Source organism: Parambassis ranga, chromosome 14 (genome assembly GCF_900634625.1).
Source record: "Parambassis ranga chromosome 14, fParRan2.1, whole genome shotgun sequence".
Classification (NCBI taxonomy): Eukaryota; Metazoa; Chordata; class Actinopteri; family Ambassidae; genus Parambassis; species Parambassis ranga.
The window spans coordinates 21008741-21035485 of NC_041034.1; the positions used below are offsets into that span (position 1 = coordinate 21008741).

General features: G+C 39.4%; 1 protein-coding gene across 2 annotated transcripts in view; it reads left to right on the plus strand.

Annotated features, from left to right (window-relative positions):
• ntm (neurotrimin) overlaps nt 1-26745 on the plus strand; it is a 422721-nt gene that overhangs the window by 270972 nt on the left and 125004 nt on the right. The window contains exon 2 of one of the 2 annotated variants that reach the window (XM_028421300.1): nt 16825-16912. In XM_028421300.1, the coding sequence (XP_028277101.1) occupies nt 16825-16912 (88 nt within the window). Of the gene's footprint in view, nt 1-16742; nt 16913-26745 lie in introns of those variants that run through there. The other variant, XM_028421299.1, reaches the window with a different exon arrangement.

Genomic DNA, 26745 nt, shown 5'->3' on the forward strand with positions numbered 1-26745 from the left:
GACTTCCTGTGTCTCTCAGTGGTGCATCGTGGGAGTCGGAGTCTGTTGCTGAACGAGCTCCTGTAGCTGGTCAGCACAGTGTGAAGTGGGTGAGAGGGACAGACCAGTATGGTCTTTATTTTGGACAACATCCTCCTCTGACACACCTCTGTCAGAGAGTCCAGGTCCTCTCCTACAACATGGCCGCCTCCCTGATGATTCTGTTGATGTCCCTCACCCTCAGACTGCTGCCCCAGCAGTTATGCTGGGATATAGTACAGTTACCAGCTAAAGCCTTCAATCAATTTGTCTGAAATGGGATTAACAGACAGAATATTAGCTACGTATGTAATATTCTACTCTTTATAGAAACATATTGGTGTGGAACAAACACACACACCCCACTCCATTGGTTTTAATTTAATAACACAGCGCGTCTAAGTGTCAGTCCATTTTTTAATCAAATTTGGCTATAGTTTATAAGAAAATGTCACACCGATCTACATCTTTTTCTTGCTTTGGCTTCATTGATAACATCTGGTAGTAATAAAACTGCACTTTCAGTTTTAGAATCTAAATGTCAAGGAAGCTGAGGAATCATATATTAATGCACAAATAATTTAGCAGGATTTAAAGGTTATTGTTTATGACATGTTTTGTTTGGACTAAGACGAACCTTATCACTCTTGATGATTTGCTTGTGAGAGGGAAACATCATAACTACCTGATGGATTGTTTTTTCTTATGTGGTTATGCTGTTTTTGTCTTTTTCTAGTCATGACTCATCCTTCCTTCACATTCACACATAAAAAGATTTTTGTGTCTGATTTATATGAAAGGGTTCATGATGAGAAAATCAACAAAGTTGTGTCATGCTTGTCCAATCAAACCTGTTGTTTCTTTCACTACCATCACCAAACTCAGATTAGTATATTCAAATGAAACTTTTAAATAATTCTTATGGCTATAAGGTCATATTAGTTTGATTTTGTCATGGCTTGTTTTATTTTGGTAGTTTTCTTTCCTTCTGTGTCCCTGTCCTTGCTTATAGGGGTAGTTCGTCATCTCTCTTAGTTTCCTGTTTATATCAAAATAACAGTTCTATGTGTTTCATCAGAAACATGTCTATAAGTTGCACTGTTGCAATGTTGTGTGAATATAGGGAACATGTTGCAGAAACATGTAAACTCCAAATAACTGAAGCAATTTCCATCATATTTTACAGGGTTTAAATAGTTAAAACTATAGATATAACTTACGCACTGCATTCACTGCTATTCATAGATGGCATGTCACCAGTTCCCCTATTGGTGAGTTGCAGCTAGTTTCAGTATATTTGCATGAACACGAAGTTGTACTTCCTTGTTTTTCTTCTTTTCCCACCTGTTGGGATTGATTGCTCCACCCTCATCAGGTGCACCTGTGTGGGGTTTCTTTATGGCTGTGTCTGAAATCACTCCCTACTATATCACTATATATGGCCTTATATATTGCTTGCATATAGTGCTGGGGGGAGGGAGGGAGTAGTGAGAATTTTTAGAACCCATATAGTGCCCTCAATGTGTCCCACAATGCATCATGAAAAGTAGCGTCTATGGTCACTACATTAGCAATATGTACCATCACGCATTGTATGGACCGGCAAGAAGAACGGGAATGAAAAGTATGTTACCTGTCCTACAAATGTGACCGTTTAATGAATGTGTTTGCTTTATCAATTATAATTAATAGCATTGTAGTTTGTTCATTAACGGTGACAGAAAATGATGGAGGTAGTGTCCAAAATGTCCGAAAACATTTTTAATGAATTCACTACATGGTGCCACTGAACTCCCCATATGGGGGTAGGAAGTAGGGAGTGAGTGAGTGATTCCAGGCACAGCCTAGTTACTTCCTAGACCGGGTAGTTTGTCTGTTTCCCCCAACATGTCTCCATTCCTTAATTTCCTCCTGTCATTGTGGTTAGTACTTGGTTTTATTTTCTCAGATCTCCTGTGTTTGTTGGTACCTGTTGAAATATGTTTGGTTTTAGCCTTTATGATTTTCTTGTTAAAAGGCAACAGCCTTTAGATAAGGCTATTAGCTTTGCTGCATTCATCAGTTTGCATGCTACATTAGCCTTGAGCTTGAAGCGTCTCAGTGTAGCTGTGAATATGTTCCTTGCTTTTAGCCTTTATAACTCCCTGAACTGTTCTGCACAAGCATCCAGTACAGCAGCATAATAGTACACTAATGCACTACATGTGTGTGCACGTCTGTCTAAGAGGTGTCCAGGTGCCCTTCACCGCTTGACTGAGCAAGAGGTTTATATCTAGGGGGTGTTCGGGGGGAGGTGTAAGTTGACAGCTGGCTGACACAGCAAAAAATGGGGATTAGAATGACCAGCTTTAAATATTATATAGGGAGCATGAGCCTATAAAGGATATAAGTGTAATCAGTCATGTCAGTTTATTGTCTAATCTAAACTTGTTTTTGATAGAGCATGCAGATTTTGTTGTGTGCCTTAACATTGATTTATGCTTCTGCATTGCACTTGTTGTTTTCCTGCCGAGGACAGACCATTGGTTTTTGTGTTTAGTTCCTTTTTTGTTCTTACATAGTGATTGAATCATGCTGGAGCTACTAAATATTGCAGTTTTTCAATATAAATTTGTTATTTCAATATAAATAAAGTGTTGTATTAAGAACTTCAGTGCACCAAAAATAATTTATTAAGTCATTCATGTTGATTTCAAGCCCCTTACTTCCAGTTTAATTAACAACTACTTTATCCCTCTGAGCTCTTCTGTCTACCTCTGCTGAGGCAGGAGGAACATCTGCCCTCATTCCACACTACAAAACCACAGTATTTTTTGGCAGGCTGAGTGGATCTGACACAGTCGTGCTCCCATTTTAGCACAATCCCTCACTCTCCCACTGCCTTGACAGGACTCATCAACTAAGAAGCAGGTCCGAGGTTGGCATTTAATCTCAATGACCCCTCTGCCATGGCACAAGATGCAAGTAACAGCAGCTGGATCATCTTTAGATAGGGAAACAGAATTGATGGGTAACCTAGAAGTGTCTAGGATTTCAGTGTGTGTGTGTGGTCTGGCACTGCTGCCATGCTCCTACTATCATCTTGTTCCCAGTTCCTCACTTGGCACTTCTTTTTTAGGGTTTTCTATCCAGTGTACACAGAGCTTTGTAGATTTTTGTCACTGCTGTTTGGCTGCATATGTTTGTGTTTTGTCCAGTTGTCAGCAGACTACCAAAAATATCTCTGTAAGCCTATCTGCAAAGGCCATTCAAAGTGCTGAGCAACAAATACATTTTTACCTTGAAGTATAGGGTAAATACATAATCTGGAAGCATGCATGCACACAAGATTCATTGCAGTGCAAGAGATAGTACTACATACTTCCTTTTCTTTGTTTGATTTGGGTATTTATTTGGGTTTCTGTACATGTATGAGCATGCATGACTTGTATATAGTCATATGACGGTCCATATTTTTATGTATATGGACCGTCATCACCACAATGATTGTGTCAAAAACCCTTTACATCTTATCTCATTGATGTAAGGGAAGGAAAGGGGTGGGGGGAGTAAACTGTCTGTCTGTCAGTACCTTGTTTTGTACATTGACTCTGTAGTAACCTCACTTCGTACATGAGGTGTAGTATACTGTATATCTGTAATGTTTAAAATGCCATAAATAAATCATAAAAGATAAAAAAAGAAATAAAGTAGATAGCTTAGCTGCTAATGATAGAGAATGTGAAATTGACATTTTGGATGTTACCTGTTTATTTTAACACACATTTATATTAAAAAAAACAGTGAATTAAATGGCGTATATATAATGGTACATTTCTGTTTTGAGGGAAACACTCAAAAGTTAAAACTTAGCCAGTAAATTGCAAGACCTACATGACTGACCACAGCATTGCAGTGATATTGCATTTTGAAGTTTGTTGTGGTGTGCGCAGCTTTGTACCATCACTGCAAACAGTTCATCAGCTTTGTACAGATTTCTAACCTCCATGTGAAATTTTTGCATTCAATCTGCAACTGAGAGTGTCTGCACATATGAGAATCAGGCTCTTTAATCCAGTCTTGGGCTGGTGAGTCATACGTTTGTTTTTTTACACTTGGAGGACAACGTGTGCACTTAAGCAGCACTTCCCCTGTGGTAACACATGCTCTATAATAACACTAATAATACTGATACTACATAATGTCATTTAACATCAGAACATGCTAAGTTGAAAGGTTTTCTGACTCTGTCTAACATGTATCTGCAAATACAGAGCAAACAGGGCAGCACATTAACATGCTGGATCTCAGTTAAGGCTGCAATATTTCTGCCAGAAGTGCTCACAAAGTAGTACACTCCCTCTCGTGGCCAAGGTTAGTAATGACACACTACTTATCCTAAATATGTATCAGTTATATCACTTAGAAAGCATGTGAAAAATAAAAAGCAATTTTGTGTAAACATGTATTTACAGATATGGTTTAAGTTGTGTTGTTGTGTAGTAAAGGATTCTTATCAGCTGCAGAAAGTGAGGAGAGGAAATGTTCAAATTGTAATTAAATCAATGTCATTGATTAACGCTTCCACTTCTGGCTCTATATGCTAACAAAGTACAAAGTCTTGTAAAAATTTTAGAATGTTTTTAACTCCCAGCTGTTACAGTAATGTTCAAACGCAGCTTCATAACAGCTTCATCTTGAATATGCATGAAAGCCCTCTGCCTTAAAAATTCCCTAAGTTTGGGTGGCCACAAGGCTTTGCACATTTCTCTGGCTAATGTATTATTAGTCACAGTAAGCTCCTTCTTTCCATTCCTGGAGGAGAGCTCGTAGACACTTGATTTTTGTCAACAAAAAGAATATAACCACATAATAATTAGATGTGTGCACCCTCCCGCCTTAAGCTGACACTTTTATACAGCTTTACTGAAAAAAAACTCCATAGAGCAGCAAAAAAGGTGTTTATTAAAGTGCTGCTGTACTCAGGGGAAGCAGTATGTGTGCAGGAGGGGCAAGCTCTCCTAAAACAGCTGTTGTGTCAGTGTGTATGTCTCCCCCATGTAAGCCCATACCATTGCTCTTAATAATTACTCAAATGCTCCCCAGCTTTACACATTATTACATTAAGTGCTTTCTTCATGCTGTGTGTTAGTACCTTATGTTGCTGTGACCTGTGTGAATTTAGCCCATCACATGGGTAACCTCCTCCAGCTTGGACATGTTGCTGTTCTGTGGTGAGGCCCAGCTGAGTGGGATGTGTTTTCTGAGGGTAGAGGGCTGAGGATGTGTCAGCGCAAAAAGTGCACTAACCACGCCTCACAAGTCAGGAAGCCATTGCTAAGGGGTGATGGAGACGACTTAGACAGCATCAATCTCTTTATTAGAAAGTAATGGTCACTTCCACTTGGGGATGTCTAACACCTAAGGGCCACTTTGGTATTGATTGTTCAGGCCCACTGTGATTAAGATCTTGGCAAACGCTTTGCTCTTGGTGAGTGTTGTTGGGGATGAGGGGTGTGACGGAGCACCAGCCTCTGGGAGCAGCTGTCTTCTGATTCACTGCCAGTTGGACGCCTCTCCCTGACCACAACCGTCCACTCAACCACATCACTTTTCCTACGGCTCTAATCGCCAATGTTTGTTCAGTCTTAATTATTATTTTTGTCCAAAGCCTGGGTGAAATGCTGTCTATCCACACTTTTGCAAGCTCTCCAGTGCATTGACTCACTTGCTGACAATGAGGAAATCTTGCAAGACACATTTATTTTGTCATTTTCCTTCCTCACTAGGCTTTCTTTAGTGTGTATACTACAGTTAATGTGTCAACAACATAAAGAAATCAAAAGGTATCAGTGCTATTTCCACACAGTAGCTTGAGGTGTCGAGGTGATTCCCTTGCTAAAAATCCTCTCTCCAGTCGCCAAGGTGATATTTCATTAAAGCCAATGACTAAGACCTCATTACCCGAGCTTCCCTTGTGGACAAAAGCGGGTCTTAAAGATGGAGGATGGCCATCTGGAAGTCATCAAGAGGGATCACAGTGCAGAGCAGCAGAGATAACCGTTTAGCTTGCTGTCCAGAGTACCAGCATGATCCGTTTCATGCACATCTGGCCTGTGGTTCCCCACTAAAGTGTAAATTACACTGCAAGCCAGGCTGCTGATCTGAGGCTGTGGCGTGTTGCCCTATAGTGTTATATTGAGTTTGTTCCTGTCATTTTCTCAGCATCAGCTCTTTACAGATTTCTTTCAAGACAATCTAGCATCCGCCTTCACTATTCACAATTCGTTGTCAAGGTGACTAATGGCAATATCATTTGTGTGATGTTTTGCTAGTTTAGACTGTAAGTCCATTGTCTGGACCTGCTGTTAGACTGACAGTGAAAACAAAGGACATTTGGAGATAATGGTTAAATGTCAATGTAAAATTAAGTTGACTTAAATTACAAAAGCACTAGTTATTTCTGAGAAAAGGTCTTAGTTTGTTCAGTTGCCATGGTGACAGACAAAAGCATCGTTGTGGAAACCCACTGTCAAAATTATTGACTAGGAATCAATGGATGGTTGGAGAAAGATCAATGAGGGTATACTTTTGCAACACACACACAAAAAAATATTTTTGGATGCCGTCTCCATGACAACGAAACAAACCTCATCGACTCAAGAAGACTAGATGGTTTTGAACCAAAGATCATTTGAGAAATTGTTACTTCCAGGGCCAAAACTGAAAGATCAGGACATTTTGTTTCAGGGCGGAATAAATACTCCATGATTAGCTTTGCTGAAGTGGACAGTGGTTTAGTATTTTGTACTTGATGTATGAGCAGCTCAAGGCAAGTGTAGCCAGACATCTGTGTCTACTGATGCATTTTAATGCAATCCATATTGTATAAAACCATGGTTGAATAATTTCCTCTCTTTAATTGCATATCTGTTTTCACAATAACTTTATAATATGCAAACCGTCTCAGAAACTCCAACTGGCATATAATGGCATCCCTGAAATATGAGCACTGGTGCGTATGTGTGTCTGAGATAATGCTGAAAGCATTTGTAGCCAGTATGTCTGATTTTCATGATTTGCAGTAATAGCTTTGATTGCTGTGTAGCATCACACTGTGGCCACTGCTTGTCCTCTGCTGCAGCATCCTTTTTTTTAATTAATATCACAGTTTGATTGACAGGTGTGGAGGATTTGCCTAATAGTGGTCATTACACTGATTATGATGATTAGCAAGTCCTATAGAAAGCTGATTAGCAGTGACATCATGACACGCTAAATGTGGAAGACATTCATCTGCCAGTCTGTCTCACGTACACACATCTCTTTTTCATTCTGTCATTCATTCCAATTAGCAGCAGTCCTTTGTTGCCTTCAGGCATGTTGGAAAACTTTTGTGTTTTTTTTCTTTTTTGTTAAGACTGAATCCACCAAAGAAATGTCAGTTTACCTTAAGGTAGGGAAGTGAGAGTGTGCTGAGCAAATGTGTTTTTATAGCAGCGCACTGCTTCACCCTGGGTCATGCCAGAAAGCTGTCCAGCCTGCTCCACTGGAGGTTAAGTGCTTTGCTCAATGACATCTTGACAGTATTCCCCTCCAACCCCCCCGGCCTGTCCCATCCCGCCCCCTGTGGCCCTCTGAACCACCTCATCATTTAGGGAGACAAGACATTGTATTTTTTTATTATTAAGTAAATGGTCAAGGTTTGGTTTCCTGTCCTTCGCTACTTGTCTTTGTATACTTCACAATTAATAATTTATTACTGTTAGACTTCAAAAATGCTTTCCACAAAATTAATTAAAAAAAATAATTTTAGTAATAATCATGCTATTTATATATTTAACCCCTTAAGGGTATTAAGGACCTCTGTGTTAGGTTACTGATTCACCCTGTACACCATTACACAGCCCTGTTCAATACTCAGCTCTGATTGTCTGCCAGTTATTTCTAAAGAACAAACCACAGTTACAGACCTTTGCTATGGACACTGTTGTGATCATCGGACATTTAGTGCAACTTGAATATATTTGCTATGCATTCACTATTTTGTTAAGAGGCCGATCTTAGATTTGCTCTGCTCATGTGCCTCTTCATAGCAGAATGATGGCAGAACCTACTGTGGAAAATTCAGATGAGAATTTTCCCACTGCTGGAGTTTGGCTTTCAAACAACACTGGCAGCTAGTACTGAGAGGCCACGGCACGGAATGCAGCAGACTCCTGCTGGTCTGAGGTCAGCACATGAGAGAACTGTGCTGAACTGAAGTGGATCATTTTGAAAGAGAACAGCAAGTGGGCCTGAGATATTGTTAATATAATATAATGTCCCTTCCACACAGAAAGGATCTCCCTGCTTAAATTCTGATTATTACTTGTGTTGACAGTAGACCCTGTCTCCGTGCTATAAACTGTCAGACTGCGCGCGTACAATAGAAAGGAGGACAGTTTTTTTCCTGTTCTCTTGTGCTTATGTTGTCCTGTTTTATTTTGGTTGTTGTTTCCCCCCGTTGTCGTGATTTATTTTACCTGCTGTCATAATGTTATGACACACTGTATATCATGCCTAAATTGCTACTTCTTTCTGTCATGATGTGAATATCTGAACCAAGAGTACGTCTTTTTGTGGCTGCAGAAACAAATCCTTAGGAAGACTGTTATCACCCTGTTGGGGTAGAGCTCGCCAAACATTTTCCCTTACATTGATCCTGATAGGTAAAGCATGCTGATCAGAGCTGAATTTAACACCATATCAGCATTTATGAAACATAATCTTATACAATTTGTGAACGTCCTGATTGTTGGCCATTCTAGCTTACCAGCAGCTCAAAAGTTAAAACCTGCAAAGCATGTGTCAGAGAGCATAGTTTGTAGGGCTTAGACCCAAAACAGTGAGCTAAAAGAGGCTAACAAACATCACGGAAACTGGGAGGATGTACAAAGGTGGTGAGAAATCATTACTGCATGTGACCTTTAACATTAATATTATCATTTGATCCATCGCTAATAGGAAATCAGCTATATCTCATGTGTCCAGGCAACATGCTAACCCTTATTTATTGCCTTTGCATGATCCAAATGATGTCGGTGAGTGATTGACTAAACAGGTGTTTCAAATGAGATCATTAGGTGTCACCACAGGAGGCTTTACCCCGCTCATCCATTTACTTGACAACTTCATTCAGGTGTGATGGAGAGGGCTGCAGAGTAGTGGCATATAGAGTCTGTACAGAGGTGGGGCCTCCATTATGAGCTGCAAGCCCTCCGAGCAAGTGGAGTGACATGACTGTAGCTCCTTGGGAATGTGCTGCCTGGAGGCTCGTTGTTCTGGATGGTGACATCTCATTCTCTTCCTTTCAAGATCTGGACTATAAAATAGCTTCGATGCTGTCAAGCCTGAAGCACACCCACTTTCTCTAGCCTTATACACCAGGGAGAAACTTGATTCCTTATAGGGGTCCATATAACATCCTCTGCAAACTAAGCACCAAATGTTGTCATGTTTAAGGAGAGCTCATGATAATTCCCTGCTTAGTGATGCTCCTGCAGATGGAGGAAAGTGGGTCAATATGCTTAAAAGTCTTGAATTCCATCCAGTAATGAATGCAGGTTGTCATATTCAGAAGTGTAATGGATTTTGACATTTATTGGCCAGGCAGAGCTTCTTTGGGCCTTTTTCAGACACACACTCACACACATGTACCTTGGAAGTTAAACTAATTAAAACGTATTATTATTCCTGCCACCTCAGCCTGATGATTAGGAAACATGCATGTTGATAATTTTAATGACAATCCAATAGAAAAAATGCAGGTCTTAAAAGCATAAAAAGTGAAACTGTACAGTCACCATAATGTGTTTTCAGCTCTTGTGTTTTGGATGACTTCATTACCCACACTCTACAGACTGACAAATTGAGGTAAAAGTGCTGAGAGGCAAAATATTGGATATTGAAAAGGTGCGGGAGTGAATGCATGCAGGTTATTGTGCGTCGTACTGTGAATGGAAATATGTGAAGTCGAGGAGGACAGGCAGACAGAAAAGCCTCCAGTAATTAGGTTAAACCAAGCAAGCGTGACTTTTGGTGATTAGTGGAAGAAGCACCCACACAATGCACTGTGTGGTACATACATGTGTAATGGTCAAGTGTACGCTACTGCTGCTGTTAAGAGTCTGAATGAAGGTGATTTTCTTAAATAGGTTGCACATAATAATTTGCTTCCACTGACATCTATAGGATGAGAGTACTGTTATCATTGACTACATTCAAATTCCCATTATAAACCTTAAAAAAGAGCGTGGTGAGAGTAAGCCACTGTCATGTAAATACCGTTTTCTGATTACCTCAGCCTGGTACCGATCACGTCAGAGGAAGCCATAATCAAATTAAGATATGTGGAGTATGCTTATTATTGTTGCAATATTATTATCATAAGTTGTAATATGGCTGGCTGTAGACCTAAAGATTAGCATGTAATTGAATGTAAGGGTTGTCAAAAAATAATGTGAATAGATAAATAAAAATCAATGTGACACACCCTGATGGCATGGGGAAAAATGTGCCTACATCATGAAATTTGTTATTGCTACAAGTGTATATCAATGGTTTATTACTGGGTAACATAGAACCATAAACATGATATTCAGAATATTAATTTAACCAGAATATGAACAACAATTAAAAATATGGTTTGCCTGTAAACATAGTCAGTTTGTCTAGCTAACACTGTATCTGTACTGACAAGCAGTGGAAACAAAATCCCACTCATGACTCAAGCACTTAACTCTGTGGTAAACAACAAAAAATGACAGAAAGTGAAAAACTGCATCTCTGCACAGATTCAGTCAAAAACATAATGTACTCAGATGGCTATTTCAAGGAAAAACACTATTCAATATTCATTTGGATTTATTCCACCACTCTTTCATAAACACACACTCACACAAGCATGCATATTGCGTGTGTATCGACAAAGCATGTCTTTAGCTATCCTCTTGTTTGCTCTGGATGTGTCACCCCTTTAACATCTGGACATTACCTGGACTTTAACCGCTGTGGCTGTATGTATGATCACAAATGTTCAGATCCACCATGCGTTCACAGATCTATGATGTGCAGGTTCCATACTATTAAGCCGGGTAGCAGATAATAGTCTGGCAGATTTATAGCAAGTGGCTGCAAGTGTTGATGAAGTTGATGGTGAAACACACACATTAGTTGCTTCCTGCTTTTTTCTGTTAACCAGTCTATTGATTAGCACTCTTTGTTGATATTGTGGGTATGTTTGAAATGATGTGGTTTCAGTTATAATGTAAATATTGCCATTTCCAATAATTATCCTCAAAAAAATGATTGCACCCAAAACAACTAATTAGTAATTAGTAAGTAAAATAACACAAATTTAGATAAAATATATAAAAGAATATATATAAAAACAAAGGTCTATTAGAGATAGAGAGTGTAGGTCCCTATGTTATAAACACTATTTCTTGTGTTGGTAGCCCACAGAACAGCACAGGAATGACCTCCTGTTCTGTGGGTGCCTCCCTTCATATAGAGCAGTGTATCTCACACAGAATCACCCACTGGGAGCAGCATGTGTGAATGCAACACATTAGGTAGGCTGGAGAATCATGTCTGGACCTTTAAACGTGAAAGTTCATGTGTGAAAAGGCCTTCAGTCTGTGGATTGACCGTCTTGTCTGTGGATTTACCGTTAGTTCTGTTCATGGTTGTGCTAGCCTGACATGCTTGCTTGGAACTTGTGTATTTACCTAGAACTTCTTCATTTATAGCTTATAATCAAACAGATTAACAACACAATTTGAACACATTTCATAGTAGTGACACATTCTTCTTTTTCTATTGTTTAATGTTGCTGGTAAGCATCTTTAGTGTTATTATTGGGCTTTATTTTTAGGGTTAACAACAACGACTCACCTGTGCAGTGTTTTTTTTTTTTTAATTCAAAGAGAATCACTTAACTTATGAAATCAAAACAAATGTTCCTTTTTGTTGCCAGGTTTGATCAGATATTCTTCATCTGGCCACCAAGATTCTTCAGGCTTTACAGTTTCTTCTGGATTAAACTGGCACGGAGACAAAAACCTCAGCCTGCTCGGTCCACCTGCATGTTTATGAACCTTACATCATAATAGTTTTCTTAGTTTTCTTAGGTGTAATGAAACACCATCACCATCAACCACCATCACTCCTCATGTGCAAGAGCTGCCATGACAACCGTTGTGTGCTTCTTTTTTCTCAGCATCACCTTGATCCACAACTTGCAGTACATCTATTCACATATGTGTTGTTCATGTTCTGGTGTATGTTTCCAGGTGAGAAACTGGTAGCTGCTGCTACCTGGTGTTGGCATGTGTCCCTGACTGATGCAGAGGTCATGAGCACTGAGAAATAGTTTTAAAATAGGACACTTCCACTGTTTTTTTTTTTAAACCAATTTTATTTTCCTTAGTATCTGGATATATGAAATGTAACGCAAAGGTCAAAGGGTGATTTTTTTATTATGTTTTATATATATTTGATGCACTGTAGATAATAAAATGCTCCAAGGTTGTTCACATTAAATCTGAGTAATCAAGCATTGATTGTGCTGAGAGAGAGCAGCTGAGCAGTGCCGGATGCAGAGTGCCCAACAGATAAGTATGAAAAGGAGAAACACTGCAGTCTGTAAATGTTAAGCACAGGCTTACAAACGTTTGCATATACTCATCTCCGGCTGCTGTCTCCTTCTATTACAGGCAGCATTGCTTCAGAATGAAAATGAATTCAATAGAAATTGGAAATAGTGTGAATTATAATGTATGCATAGTGTTTGAATGAGACAAAGGTAGAGAATTGCAACCATTCACCGCTTAAGTTGATTTTCATCTATTTGTTATTGAACAAATAATAAAATAAAATAAAAAAATTAATGTGAGGCAACACTATGGATATTTTATGGCAATTTCGATCATGTAGCTCTCTGTCTTTTTTATGGCTGCTTTGATTGTGTTTAAGAATGATGCTATGTAGGTACTATGTAGGTGAATTCATATATTTATTTGTAAGCTAGAGAATGAGACACACCTGGAACCTTATGTAGTCCCACAGTCTCACATCTCAACCCACAAAGGGACAACAATACCACAGCACATTATGACATGGAAAATTATATTTTAACAAAATACATTAACAACGACTGTTCAATTTAAGCAAACCTGCCTCTTATAAACATTGATACATAAATTCAAAACAGCAAATACATTTTCTATTACATAATAAGGAAATGTTGTTACCCCTCTGGGGTCTCCGAATGCAGATGCATGCTACACCTCGGATTATAAAAGGAGAAAAGCTACGCCTTTGTTTTTGGAAAAATAATTACCATGGAAAAATTCAAATTAGATGTTCAGTTTACATGAGGTGTCTTACAGTACAAATTGTATTATATTATGTATTCATTTATACAGAGTATTTAGTTAAAAGTATTAAAGCAGATACATATACACCACAGTAAACAATGACATTCGATGCAAACACTAATGACTAAATAATAACATGCAGTGTAACAATGCAAACCCACTTTGGAAATGTTTTCTCAAGACCCCATGAGTGAGTGTCATGCTATATTATTATAATAGCATCTTTCAAAAAAAAAACAAAAAAACATTAAACAAGTGTGTTCCAGCGAGATGTAAGACTTCTCAGTGTCCCTGGAAACTCTCTTCAAGTGTGTTGAGTATTCGCATCACACTTTTTTGATGAATATGTTTTGTCTATTTGCATGTATGTCTGAAGCTGCAGTGCATCTCTGCCATCCTAAGTAATAACAGCATAAGGGAAAATACAATGCCTTGGATCATGTCAGTGAACTGACTGCTCAGTATCAGGTCACAATAAGGAACATGCATACAGGTATCTGCCATATAGCAGCACAGACATGCATGTTTACGCTGCTGTGACTATAGGTCTGAAAAAGATATTTAGGCCCCGTTCACACTGGAGAAAGTCAATCCAGCTAGAGTAGGATGGAATGAGAGCTTTATACGATGATAGCCGGATACATTCAGACCTATTTTCAAATCTGGCACAAATCACACACGCGCCTTGTAAAATACAGAGTCCGTTCAGGCCGCAGTAGGACCGCATGCACGCATGCTTTTTATTCACCTGTGTCGCTTGTTCTTTCATTTTTTTCGGTTCAAAAAGAAGTTTATTCCTTTGTAGCCCTGTTGAAAATAAACTCGGGGCAAAGCTGTTGTAGTTCGATTGTTGTTTACATACAGCTTTTGTACGAAGTATGACGTCACTAGCGGGAGCCAGATGTAAGCCGGCTAGATCCACCTCCGCGAGGTGGATTAAAATCAATCCAAATATATCCAGATTCGTGTTGTTCAGACTCTATCTGGATATATCCAGATATGGCCAGAATCCCACTCTAGCCAGATGGATTTCCCCAGTGTGAACAGGGTCTGACAGACCTCTGAATGTTTTGTTTACACTGAAAAAGAGCCAATTACAAAACATGATGCTAAAATTACTGATCATTACCAATCATAAAAGCTAAGCTATAAAAAACCCATAAGAAGACGACATAGAAAAAAATGCTAAGGTAAAATCCTGGAGTTGCTGTTGATTTGACTAGGCTACTATAACTTATAAGATGAAGTTCTCAGGACATACGGGCATTGAATGATGATTGACTCACTGTATTAATGCAAAAAGGATAAATACTTTACATTGGGGTTAATAGGAACAGTATGTCTGCAGACGGGTGTTTGAAGTGTCAGAATCTGATAGCAGAGTTGCTATCTGCTAATGAAAGCTCATGCAAAAAGGTGCCAAGCACCATTTATTTCAGCACTACAAATGTAATTTAGCAATTTTACATGTTAATTCCACTATAGCGAAACCTTCAGGTTCTCTGTAATTACAAGGAAAAATGAGCAGACATTGGTACCAGGAGAAGTTAGTCACCACAGAAGTTAGTGCTGTAAATAATGTTTATACTGTTTAATTTTTACCGTTAGAGGTATATTTGTTGTTTTTTTGGTATGCTTGAGTGACTGTATTTGGCTGCTGCAACAGTGAAATTTCCCAGCTTGGGATGAATAAAGTATTTCTATTCTATTCTATTCTATTCTATTCTATTCTATTCTATTCTATTCTAATGGGGAAACTAGTGAGCTCATTTACAAAGTAAATGAGGAGGGGAAAAGTACTGCTATTCTACTTCACTGTGGTGTCTCTATGGTTACATAGCTAATTTTAACATCGCCATGAAGTTAGCTTCATAATAGCCCAGTGTCAGATGGCAGAGCAAATAAATATGAAAAATATAATGGCAGTTATCAACATTGTTCAAACACATAGCAACAGTAATGGTAAGCTGTTGAATATAGTTTACCTATCCAAATGCACAAAGTTGCCGTCCTTCTGATTCACTTTATAGGCAGAAGATTTCAAACTGTATGACTCATTCTAGGGTGTCGGGTTATATTAGTCTACTTCTATACCACAATGCAGCACTGAGCGCCACAGGAGGTCATTCCTTCCTGTGGCCATTAAACTGTACAACTTCTCCCTCTGAGATCAGACAATCTGATCTAACGTTGTGTTGTTAATTATATCCATATTGGATTAATTGTAGCACTGTCAGATTTTAGGAGGTTTACATATGACTACCAATTTTGACTTGCATTGGGTTTAACTAGAATCTTTATTATTGTTTAGAATTTCATTCAAAATGTTATTTTATTCTACTACTTGCTATTTTATCTTATTTTATATATCTAACCTGCTTCTGAGTGTGCATGGAGTGCATGGAATGTAAGCAATTTACCCCTGGGATTATTATTAAATGATTTCTGATTCTGATTCTGACTTCAAACCTGCATCATGAGGGAATAATGTAACCCTTTTGTTTTAGTATATTGTCTATGATGCTGGATACTGCAGTTTGGGGACAAAACTGTCCACTTCAAAAAGTAGGGTGGACATGCAGCCAGCATCTAAAATGCAGAGGCTGGAACAGGATGCAGACAGTTGCCTCCAGGATGATAAAAAATTGACTTGAATATCAGGTCAGCTCTGTTTGCATCATCCGCTGTATGGATCTAATAGATCACATATACATTATGGAAATGTGATTAGGTATATTCCTTATAATGATGATATTATGCTAATGTGAATCCATTTTGCTCTTACCACCACCCCAACTGTCCGTGTCTGACGTAACCAGACAGACAGTGCTCACACACAGCCCCGGTGAAGACACAACTCACTGACAGCCCATGCAAAACTTGGCATGTGTCTCTGCCTTTGACTATGACTATGACTGTCTTGTCGGAGTCTGATTTCAGCCTGCAGCTGGACCGTGTGTACACTCTTGGGCTATGACAGGATCTGTGCGTTTTGTTTATGACTTGTGTTAAAAGAAAACTTGGACATCAGCCGGCGGGTCGGCAGTGAGGATGATCAGTTCTCTGTTGTTTTATAAAGAATAATAATAACAATAATAAAGAGTGGATGCTTGGCTGTGAAGACAGGTCCAGCGTCTATTGCTCGCCTCGCTTTGCGCGCCGCGACTACCTGGAGAGATTTGGATTAAGACTAATGAACTGGGGGTAAATAATCTCCACGGGACCGTTAACGGGACGAATAGCGCCTCATTGCCTCGGTGTGGGATTTTTTATTTTTTTTATTTTTTTGTTTTTTTTCTCCTCCTCCTCTGAAGGCTGAGGACGATGTCTGTCCGAGGATACTTTGTCGCTTTTTCCAAATGCACAGTTCTTCTCTCTCTGAGGATTTTGCTTCTTGTACCTGCAGGGTTGCCGGTCCGCAGCCAAGGGGATCAATCCGACAACAAAATGATGGACAATATCACCGTCAAACAAGGAGACACTGTCACTCTCAGGTAAGTCAACGTGTATTTTTTTTCTCTTCTTCTTCCTTCTGCTGCTGCTGCTGCCGCTGCTGCTTTGGAATTCTGGAAGTTGTGCGCTGCCTCGCGTAATTTACGCATTTACTGTGTGGATGGCGAGGCAGAAAAAAGACTGAAGTGTTGTCTGTTTTATCATGTAACCGTTAAAAAAGAAGTGGATGTGGGGGGTTTAGAGGATTAGTCTCTGGAAAACACAATTCAGAAGCGATACTCTGCTAATCTTTTTGCAGCTGTTAACGAGAGACTTAGTGGTTTTAATTGTTGTGTGATGGTGCGGAACTAAAGGTGGAGGGGGAACGTATGTTTCCAGAAGGAGGGAAGCAGCAAAAACAGTTGTCAAGGCTGTACTCAGGAGAGGTTAAAAAAGTGTAGGTGGGAAAAAAACACACACAGTTAAATAAATAAAAAAAGTGTGGTCCTAGAAATAGATTGCAAAGCAATTCCTCAAGATGGGAGATTGTCTGTGGTGACCTTTCCCCTCCTCCACGCCCTCTGAGGCTTACTGGACACAGGCGGATTTATGTTGCTTTCAAATGCTGTCGGGAATGTCCAGTGTAACATGAGCAATAATCACAACGGTCAAAGAAGGGGATATTCTTTTTATACCAGAATTGGGAAGATGTCACGTGTGGGAGGTGGAGGGTTATGGGAACAGTGTTACACCAGCGGATGATCAAAGTGTTGGTGGGCTGCGTTCACATGCTGTACGGCTGGAAGTGTTGGAATGAGTTTAAGGGAAGTGACAGGAGGAGGGTGTTTGAGGCTTGACAGGGTCTGCTAGATTTATACTGACTGCTTTTAAGTGTTTAAACTTAGACTGTGAAGACTGGTTAGTACCCCCTAAAAATGCTTTACCAACATCTTTTGATAACACAATCACTGTTTCAAATGTATTTAAGTTATACATTTATATTATAGATAATAGCTCTTCAAGTGTGAATGGTTGTCTGTCTGTGTGTTGCCCTGCGATGGACTGGAGACCTGTCCAGGGTGTACCCCGCCTCTCACCCGTAGATAGCTGGGATAGGCTCCAGCCTGCATCCCAGGCTAGTTAAAGTGGCTACTTCTGAATAAAATCATATAAGATCTTTACTTGTAGTACACATTATGACCAGGTACTCCTGATAATGCCGCCTCTTCAGCCTGGTCAGTTCCTGCAGGTCACCAGTACGGTGAGCAGGAGCTCCATGTGGCTATTGCTGTACTATAACCTCAGGGCACACCGTAGGGGCACAGCGGTTATGCTGATCTGTTTATTTATTTAAATCAATTTTTTATCACAGACTTACATACACTACACAGACATACTCTAACATAAACGTGGTGAAAATGATGTGCTGAAAAGGGGAAGGCCCTTGTTGTCACATGTCAGATGTCTCCCCTTATTCCCTACTGAGTCCTGTATGCCAAAACTATGTAGTGAGTAAGAAAACAAGTAGACAATTCATACATGTGAGTGTAATTTAGCTTATATATGTCTTTCACAGCAAGCCAAATTGGCATTGCAGTGCCATTCTTACCCAGCCTGCACAATTCAATGGGACTGGCAAGTCTGAGCTCAGCATGGTGTGCGTCAAGCCTCCAGGCTGAGCAGTAATGGCTGTTTCAGTCTTAAATTGATTCACACAATCTGCGGCTGTACTGTGCTTTCATCTTGTTGGTGAGTGCCCACTCATACAGTTGCATGGGTTGAAAATGCATTTGAATCTAAAGCTCATGCTTTTATAAGGCTGGATCCCTTAAGTTGTTGTGCTGCCTCGCTGTCTACAGTGGCTACTTCTGAACCGATGTGTTTTTTTTCATGCTGCTTATGGCTTGACCAAGAAGTCGGGAGTTTTTATTTTCTAGACAATAAGGCAGATGGAAAGTATAATTGACTAGGCACACATATTAATAGAAGTACAGTTAGCTTGTCCAGAGCACTGCTGAAAAGTACATTGAGTTGTTTTCCTTTATTAATCTGTATCTCGTGTGCTGCGGCCAGTTTTGAAAGTAGGACAGTGAACAATCTTGTCTGTGTGATCAGGCTTCCTGCCAGCCTGTCCAGACTTGCTTCTTTTCCAGTTCCCATCCAGGAAACCTCCTAATAAGCTTTACCTCGCCATTCACTGCAGACTTCCTTTCATAGCTGACACCCTGAGTGACAACCGATGACCTTTAAGCGTGCTGGATACAAGATAGCAATTTAGAACAAAAATTGAAGTTTGTTTAACAGGGTAAACAAAAGGAAATGGAACATGTATTTGCAAGCACATGTGAGTCACATGTATTTGCATCACATGTATTTGCAGTACATGTATTAGCAGGATGTAGGTACCCTTCTCCATCAGCTAGATGAGCCAATTTGTATTACCTTTATTGTCCCTGAAAATTAGAATGAACTGCATTTCAACAGAACAAACGATGTTATAGACATGGGACTCACCACCCCTGCTGAGCTCTGTGCTAACAAGCTCCCCATTGCCCTTTCTGACAACTGCCAAAACTGAGGGTGGTATCACATTTTAAATTATAGAAAGCCAGAGCTGCCATGTTCTTTTGTGTCTGTGTTGTTTTCAGTGCTGTGGCCTAATTTGTGGAGATGATGTATAAATAACACTAATTATCAGTTTATCTCAATGTGAACTAGGTTCTGACTCCTCAGTGGATGCTGCTAAAACCTCCTGTGGAGAGAGCATAGCAGTGGTTGCAGCAGTACATCACATTCCATCTTTTTACCTAATACCTGTTCACCAATGTAAGGTACTTTTTACAGTAGGCCTATATCTGTATCTGTCACATACACAGTTTCTTCTGTCCACCGTCCCTGTTGGCTGAAAGCGTTTTGTATTGGTCTTTGTGTTTGAGGCTATTCATTCTCTTTGTGAAATGCAAGGTCATCTGTTAAATGCCCAGAGCCTTCCTATAATAAGTCTTCTTTACATGCAAGATAGAGCTGCAACACACAACCCTCGTTTCCGAGTTGAAAGTTGAGCTATATGCTTTTTGTCAGGCTCTGTTAGCATGTATCTCAGCACAGTTGTAGCATTGTGCTTTACAAAAAACAGCCTAAATATGCCTCTTATATAGTCCAGCTCTAATTTCCCATGGCTCTGCCTACTCAAATGGACTAAAAAAAAGACAACCTGCCTCGTGGGAATGCAATTAATGAATGTCGCTGAGATGGGCAGAGAACTTTAGAGGCGCTTATCTACCTGCGCAGAGCATGCCGGTCTATAAGCCACACCATGTTACCATTTAAATGTGTAGGGGGGTTAAATATGTCAGGGATAATTCTTTATTCTGTGTAGAACGGTGTGCTAATTCACATATAAATTTGTATAGTGCACACATGGCATCCAGGTTATTTGTGGCTTTGTTGCAATCCATTAAGAGTTCTTTCTCCAGTCTTCAAATGCCATTTACCAAGATTGGAGAGCTCAGCTGATAATTTGATTTCATACAGAGACGCTAACGATTCTCTCTGTAATTTCATTTTATTTCACCTTGCATCGTCTAGCCAGGCCGCCATCCATCAGTTCTCACTTATTGTCTCCAGTCCTGCTGTCCCAGAAATGGGTTTTCACCATCAAAATAAAAGAGGCTCTGCTAGCCAGAATGGCAGCAAAATGGGACCACTACACACTTTCATCTGTTAACAAGATTTTATAGAGTCCTTTCTAATGGAGTCATAATATAGCTGAAAGCATTTTCTCATTTAATTAAGCACTGCTATGTGTATTCATTTATCCTTTTTTTGTTCCTCTTTGTGCTTGTCATACATTTACTGGAAAGGTCAGAGTTGTCAGGGAAAAGAGCATGAACATTCACAACCTGTACATGATACATGTATTTCCTGTTTTATCAGAATTAGAGAATAAATAATGTAAAACTGCCATGATGTATACATTTATGATGCTGCTGGTAATCTGTCCAAGGTTTACCTCACCTCTTGCCCGTCAACACCTGGGATAGGCTCCAGGCCCTCTGTGACGCTGCACAGGACAAAGCTCAAAGTCCAGTACATGCACTCAAAACAAAAGGACTGAAGACTATTGTTGTTTTCCCGTTAACATTCTTAAAACCAAAAATCTGCACATACTGTATAGAGCAGGGGTCGGCAACCTTTAGCATTAAAAGAGCCATTTGGGCCGGTTTCCCACTGAATGAAGCACACTCGGAGCCACGAACCCCTAATCTACACCCATTTGACCACTAAATTGAAGGTAATATTAATCTATATATAGGCCTAATATAGATAGATATAATATTTATCTGAACAAAGAATGCCAGTTTATATGTTATTTTGATTTCAGTGTGCCGTCATTCATGTCCTCCATGCTGTAGGCTACAGTCAACCTGAATTATGAAACACGTTAGTTCAGGGTCCGATATAAAAATATGTATTTTCAGACTAACAGCTTGTGTAATTATTTCTTTCACCTCGTTAATGTGAGTTCTGCTCTGGAACTTCACTGCACAGCGTATCGTATCCATTTCAGGGCTGGAAGAAGTCACTTTGATTTTCATGAAGGACTGAGCTCTGATCTGTGAGGCTGGAGTGGTGTTTACTTTTAATGTAGTTCATGATGGAAAACACCAGCTCGCACAAGTATGAGGGTCCAAAGATCAACAGGACTCCAAATTCAAACTTCCATGTTCATATAAGTGTCATATATGTTCATATAAGTGTCAGGAATGTCCTTCCATGTAGGCTGTCGAGTACGAGTTTGTCCGGTGTCACAGGTGCTGCGCACATGCAGGACGCGACCATGACGCATATTTTGACAAAATATTAAAAGATTTATTTTAATGTCACAAGAGCATCTCAATCTCCAAAGAAACAACTACTACTATAAAAAAAAACTAAATGAATAAAATAAAATACATTTAAATTAAACGGCCATTATTTATTCATATTATTATTATTTTTTTCCGAAAATGAGCTCGCTGCCTGGGAGCCACAACAGAGGGATGAAAGAGCCTCAAGCGGCTCCGGAGCCGCAGGTTGCCGACCCCTGGTATAGAGCAACATACAAAGCAAGACACTGAGGGAAAGACATATCTGTCTAGCTGTTAAATGCACCACTTTTTTCTCCAGCTGGACTGAACAGGTATATGCACCAGTATATACTTATATACAGTATATATATAATATATAACAGCTGCCTGCTGTGTCTGAAATGTAACAAAATGAAGCAGACAGCTGAGGTTACTATAAAACTGTAGTCTCTTATGTAAAGTGAAGTGGTGCCTCAAACTCAGCTGGTAATTCTCTGAGGGTTCATCACTACAGGAAGTTTCTCTCACATTGTTGATACATAGCTGTATCAATTACAGTTCCACTAAGGGCATGCATTAATGTAGAAGCATTAACTTTTAATGCTGCTAAGATATTCATACAGTCTTTGTGGATTTTAGAGCAAAATTAGGGCTGTTAAAGTAAATGTTATAATAACACATTCATGAAATCTCTCTTTGTTATAGTTAAAAATAGAGCATTTAACACAACCTTTAACTTTTTTTTTGGTTCATACTCCATTCCAGTTGGAGACAGTAGTGTGCTATTGTTTGTCAACCACAATAAAAACTATGAAGATGGATGCATGTTTATTTGACCTGAGGAATCACCCATAGTTCAAGTTGCAAGTTGGCTATCAAGTGGATATTATTGTGGTAAAATCACTCTTTGCATCACAGCAGTGAAACAAAGTATGTTCCATTTCATCATGTAGCTACATGACTCACTATTTGTTTGGTTGGTTTAAAATTTCTGATATTCATTTTTTCCATTAATGTCTTTTTAAAGTCCAATTGAAGCACTGTTTCAATGTAGAAATATAATGCATCGTAGCTTGGACGCCATCACCCCACTCCTGAGACACTGGTAGTCCATCAAACATGCTGTTAGTATGTTGCAGAGGTGGGACCAAGTCACTGTTTTGCAAGTCACAAGTAAGTCCCAAGTCTTTGTCCTCAAGTCCCGAGTCAAGACAGACAAGTCCCAAGTCAAGTCCTGAGTCAATCTTGGCAAGTCCGAGTCAAGTCCTTAACTTAGAATTTCGAGTCATTTCAAGTCTTTTTATCAACAGAGTAATAAAATATTGAATTGACTGCTCATGTATACTTTTAAGTCAGCCGTTTATTTTTCAAACATTTTATTAAAACAAGGTCAAATGAAATGAAAAACATGTGCAAAACTGTGTAAAAGCTGAAATTTGAAATATATGTGCTGACAATTGATATCGCGGCGTAGGGGTGCATGTGAATGGTTGTCTGTCTGTGTGTTGCCCTGTGATGGACTGGTGACCTGTCCAGGGCGTGCCCCGCCGAATAGGTTCCAGCCCCCTGCGACTCTGCACTGCAGGACAAAGCGGGTTAATAGAAAATGGATGGGTGGACATTTAATTTCTATAGCACTATCAATTTTAGTCTTTTTTCAGGGCCCTATTCAACAATGCATTTGTGAAAGAGCAAAGGTTAGTCAGTCATTTGTACATGATAAGGCTGTAACATCTGTACAAGAACTAAGCTATAAAACTGTTAATCACTTAGTCATGCATACAATGCATTTAAAAATACAGTTTGCTCCTTATATAATCAATATCTCAACAGTGTGTTCATATTAATTTTATTGTGTACTGCTCTAATATTGGGACAGAATGCATTTTGATGATTTGGCTACTTTAATTTCTGACTGAGTGTTGATAATCAAATCATGCACAGTGTGTCCTCTGCATGCATCTGTCTGTGTGCATAGATCATTCAGGTTGTGATGTGGAGAACAGGGGCAGCAGTACTCTGTTTCCATTTTGCAGTAACATGAACTGGATGACACACAGCACATCCATGCAGTCTTATGAAAAAAAGCTATAGCGATAAGCTAATTTTAGCTGAGCATTAGCTCGCCAGCTGTAATTACCATTCTGAATGTTGAACATACTTGGAAGTTGTTGTGGCTCGGAGTATCTTTGACCCGCATTGTTGACAATTTGTGAATTGTGAAATTAATTGATTAGTCTGCACTTTTAAACATAGTCACCTTCAAGTCTTTTCAAGTCATAAGGCTCAAGTCCAAGTGAAGTCACAAGTCACTGACGTTCAAGTGAAAGTCGAGTTGCAAGTCTTTTTACATTTTATCAAGTTAAGTCGCAAGTCATCAAATTAGAGACTCAAGTCAGACTCGAATCCGAGTCATGTGACTCGAATCCACACCTCTGGTATGTTTCCTACCATGATGCCACAACACACATGAAAAGTCACCTGAGTACAACATAAATACTTAGCTAATGTATGTTGGCAGTCGCAGTGACTAAGCTGCTTTTATTTACATTATAACATGAGTACAAAAGGTACATTTAACGACAGTGTCGTCATGTGGTTGCAGGTTCATGGTGATGGAATTGTAGCTACCTTTCCAGTTATATAGATAAAGAGTCAAACTATAGTTACATGCTCTGGCATTGTAATGTGGAGGTGGGGAAATTAAAAGGCTTTATATTTACATAGGTGGCTGATTTTAGACTACTTTGAACAAGAGAAAACTGGTTTGTTCTGAAAGATGACACCAAGTCTTTCTATGCAGCCATGTGTGAAAATGATGTATTGCAGTAATTGATGATTAATTAGCCAGAAAGCCATTTATAGAAGTCTTCTTTAATATGATGAATTTCAGGTTGAAACAAGATTTTGATCTCAACAGAGCATTTAGCTAATGAGATAATTAGACTGTGAGAATTAGAGTGTAGATGTTTGATGGCATACTTATTTGGGTCTACTTAGTAGCACGATGGTGCAAATGAAATCAGAAATAGGCAGAGGTTCTTGCAAGACCAAGGAGCAGAAGTGATGTTGAGATGCTCTGGGAAACTGCTTGGCCTTAATTTACAGGCTGTCCATATTGTTGATGAGAATAATCGAAGCAAGGCGTCTGGACTTGTAGCGTTTTCTTGAAGACGTTTTGCTGCTCATCCAAGCAGCTTCATCAGTTCTAACTGTTTGGTGGGGAAACATGGTTTAATGGCTTAACAAAGCTGGTGGTCTCAGACATCATCTTTCTACCAAATATAATGCAGTGCTTTCATCCATTCCCAGGAAGTTTCACTCCAAGTCACATGCTCACAGCACGAACAAAGGGCGGTCACCAGTCCCCCTCCGGTAGTCTCATAGTCATTAGCCAGTCGTTAGACACACCTGGCACAGTCAGCCAGACCAACACAGGTAATTATGGAAACATTTAGTGCTATTGTTTGTAAGTTTAACCAAGACCCACCCACTGAGGTCTGTAACCACATATAAACCATGTTTCCCCACCAAAACAGATCTGATGAAGCTGCTTGGATGAGCAGAGAAACGTCTTCAAGAAAACTCAACAAAGTCCAGACGCTTTGCTTTAATCTTCTCTACGTATTATGACCTGAATGACTATCTTCATCAACATGAGAATAATCTTATATCTCCAGTGGATTACAGAGAGGACTTGCCTAACTGTGGAACAGTGGCAGTTCATTGTTGGTAATTTCTGGAAGATATCTTTGTTCCCCTTCTCTCTTTCTCTGTCTCCCCTCTCACACTTATCTTGTTTTGAAGTGATTTAATTCTGCCTTGAATGCTGTCCAGGAAATTACAAAGCCACTGTAATGAAGTGTGACTGATTGGACAAGTGCCCTTGTGTGAACATTCATTTTTCGCCTATCCAGGAATTTTGAAATGAGTACTGAGCAGGCTGTAGTGTGCAGATTGATTTTTATAGCTTTAACACACAGCAATTTAAAGCTGTCTGGTTCTAATTCTGTAGAGTTGATAATCTGTGGATAGGGATTCTGCCCAAATAACCAAGCTCAGGCTGATGATTTAGTCCAAACACCAAAGCAACAAGCAACAAGCACCAAAACAACCAAAGCTTGCGATTACACCACAGATCAACATTCCACTGAAAAGATGCTTACTGCTGTCTAAGATTATACCTCCTGTGACTAACCTGTAGAAACAGAAATAATCCACATACTTGGCAGAAGTCACGGTCATTGTCCTGATCATATCAGATGTAACTGGAAACTGCTCAGTCCAGCTCAGTTTCAGTTTTTGGTGTGTGTGTGTGTGTATTTGCATTGTGAAGAAGCCAGATTCCCGCAAGATTCATTAAATCACAAACTCACACAAACCTAACAAAGATTCTTCATTCTTCAGCGGCCACTTAGCAACAATTAGGTGACTTCAAAGTAGGCCAGGGGTGGGGTGGAGAAAAGAGGAAAGAATTGGCATGACTATAATTCCTCTGCATGGCATTTTTAGCGTTGATGTACATAGTAATGTGCTAAAACGTGGAATATTAGATGCCTATATTTTTGGGGTAAGTAAAAAAAAGAATTGCTTGTTTGCAAGGAAGTAAGAAAGCTATTTTTACAGATCTTTGCAGCTTTTTGAGATTCTCTCAGTTGTTGACTAAATTTGTTAATTAGCTCATGGTAAGTGACAGATGGTCCACCAACCACCTGCCAGGTCTTCATTTGAACATGCTTGTCCTGTCCAAATAGTTTCCTAGGACGACCTTCCAAACAGTTCTTTGGAGCAAACCATCTAATACTGAACGTTGTGCATTGAATATGTAGTTTGTGTGTCATAGATCATAGAACAATTTACATATTTTAAAACACTATTAGCAAACAAAACTTTTTATAGTATATTTGCATAATAATGTATTGATAAAAATAGTCAAAAATGCTTTATTTATAGAAACCTTTATGGTAATTTGTTGTGGGACTTTAAATCAAACTGATTTTTGGTGTGTGATTGCAGTAAACAACATGAGAGTTTGACCCATGGGC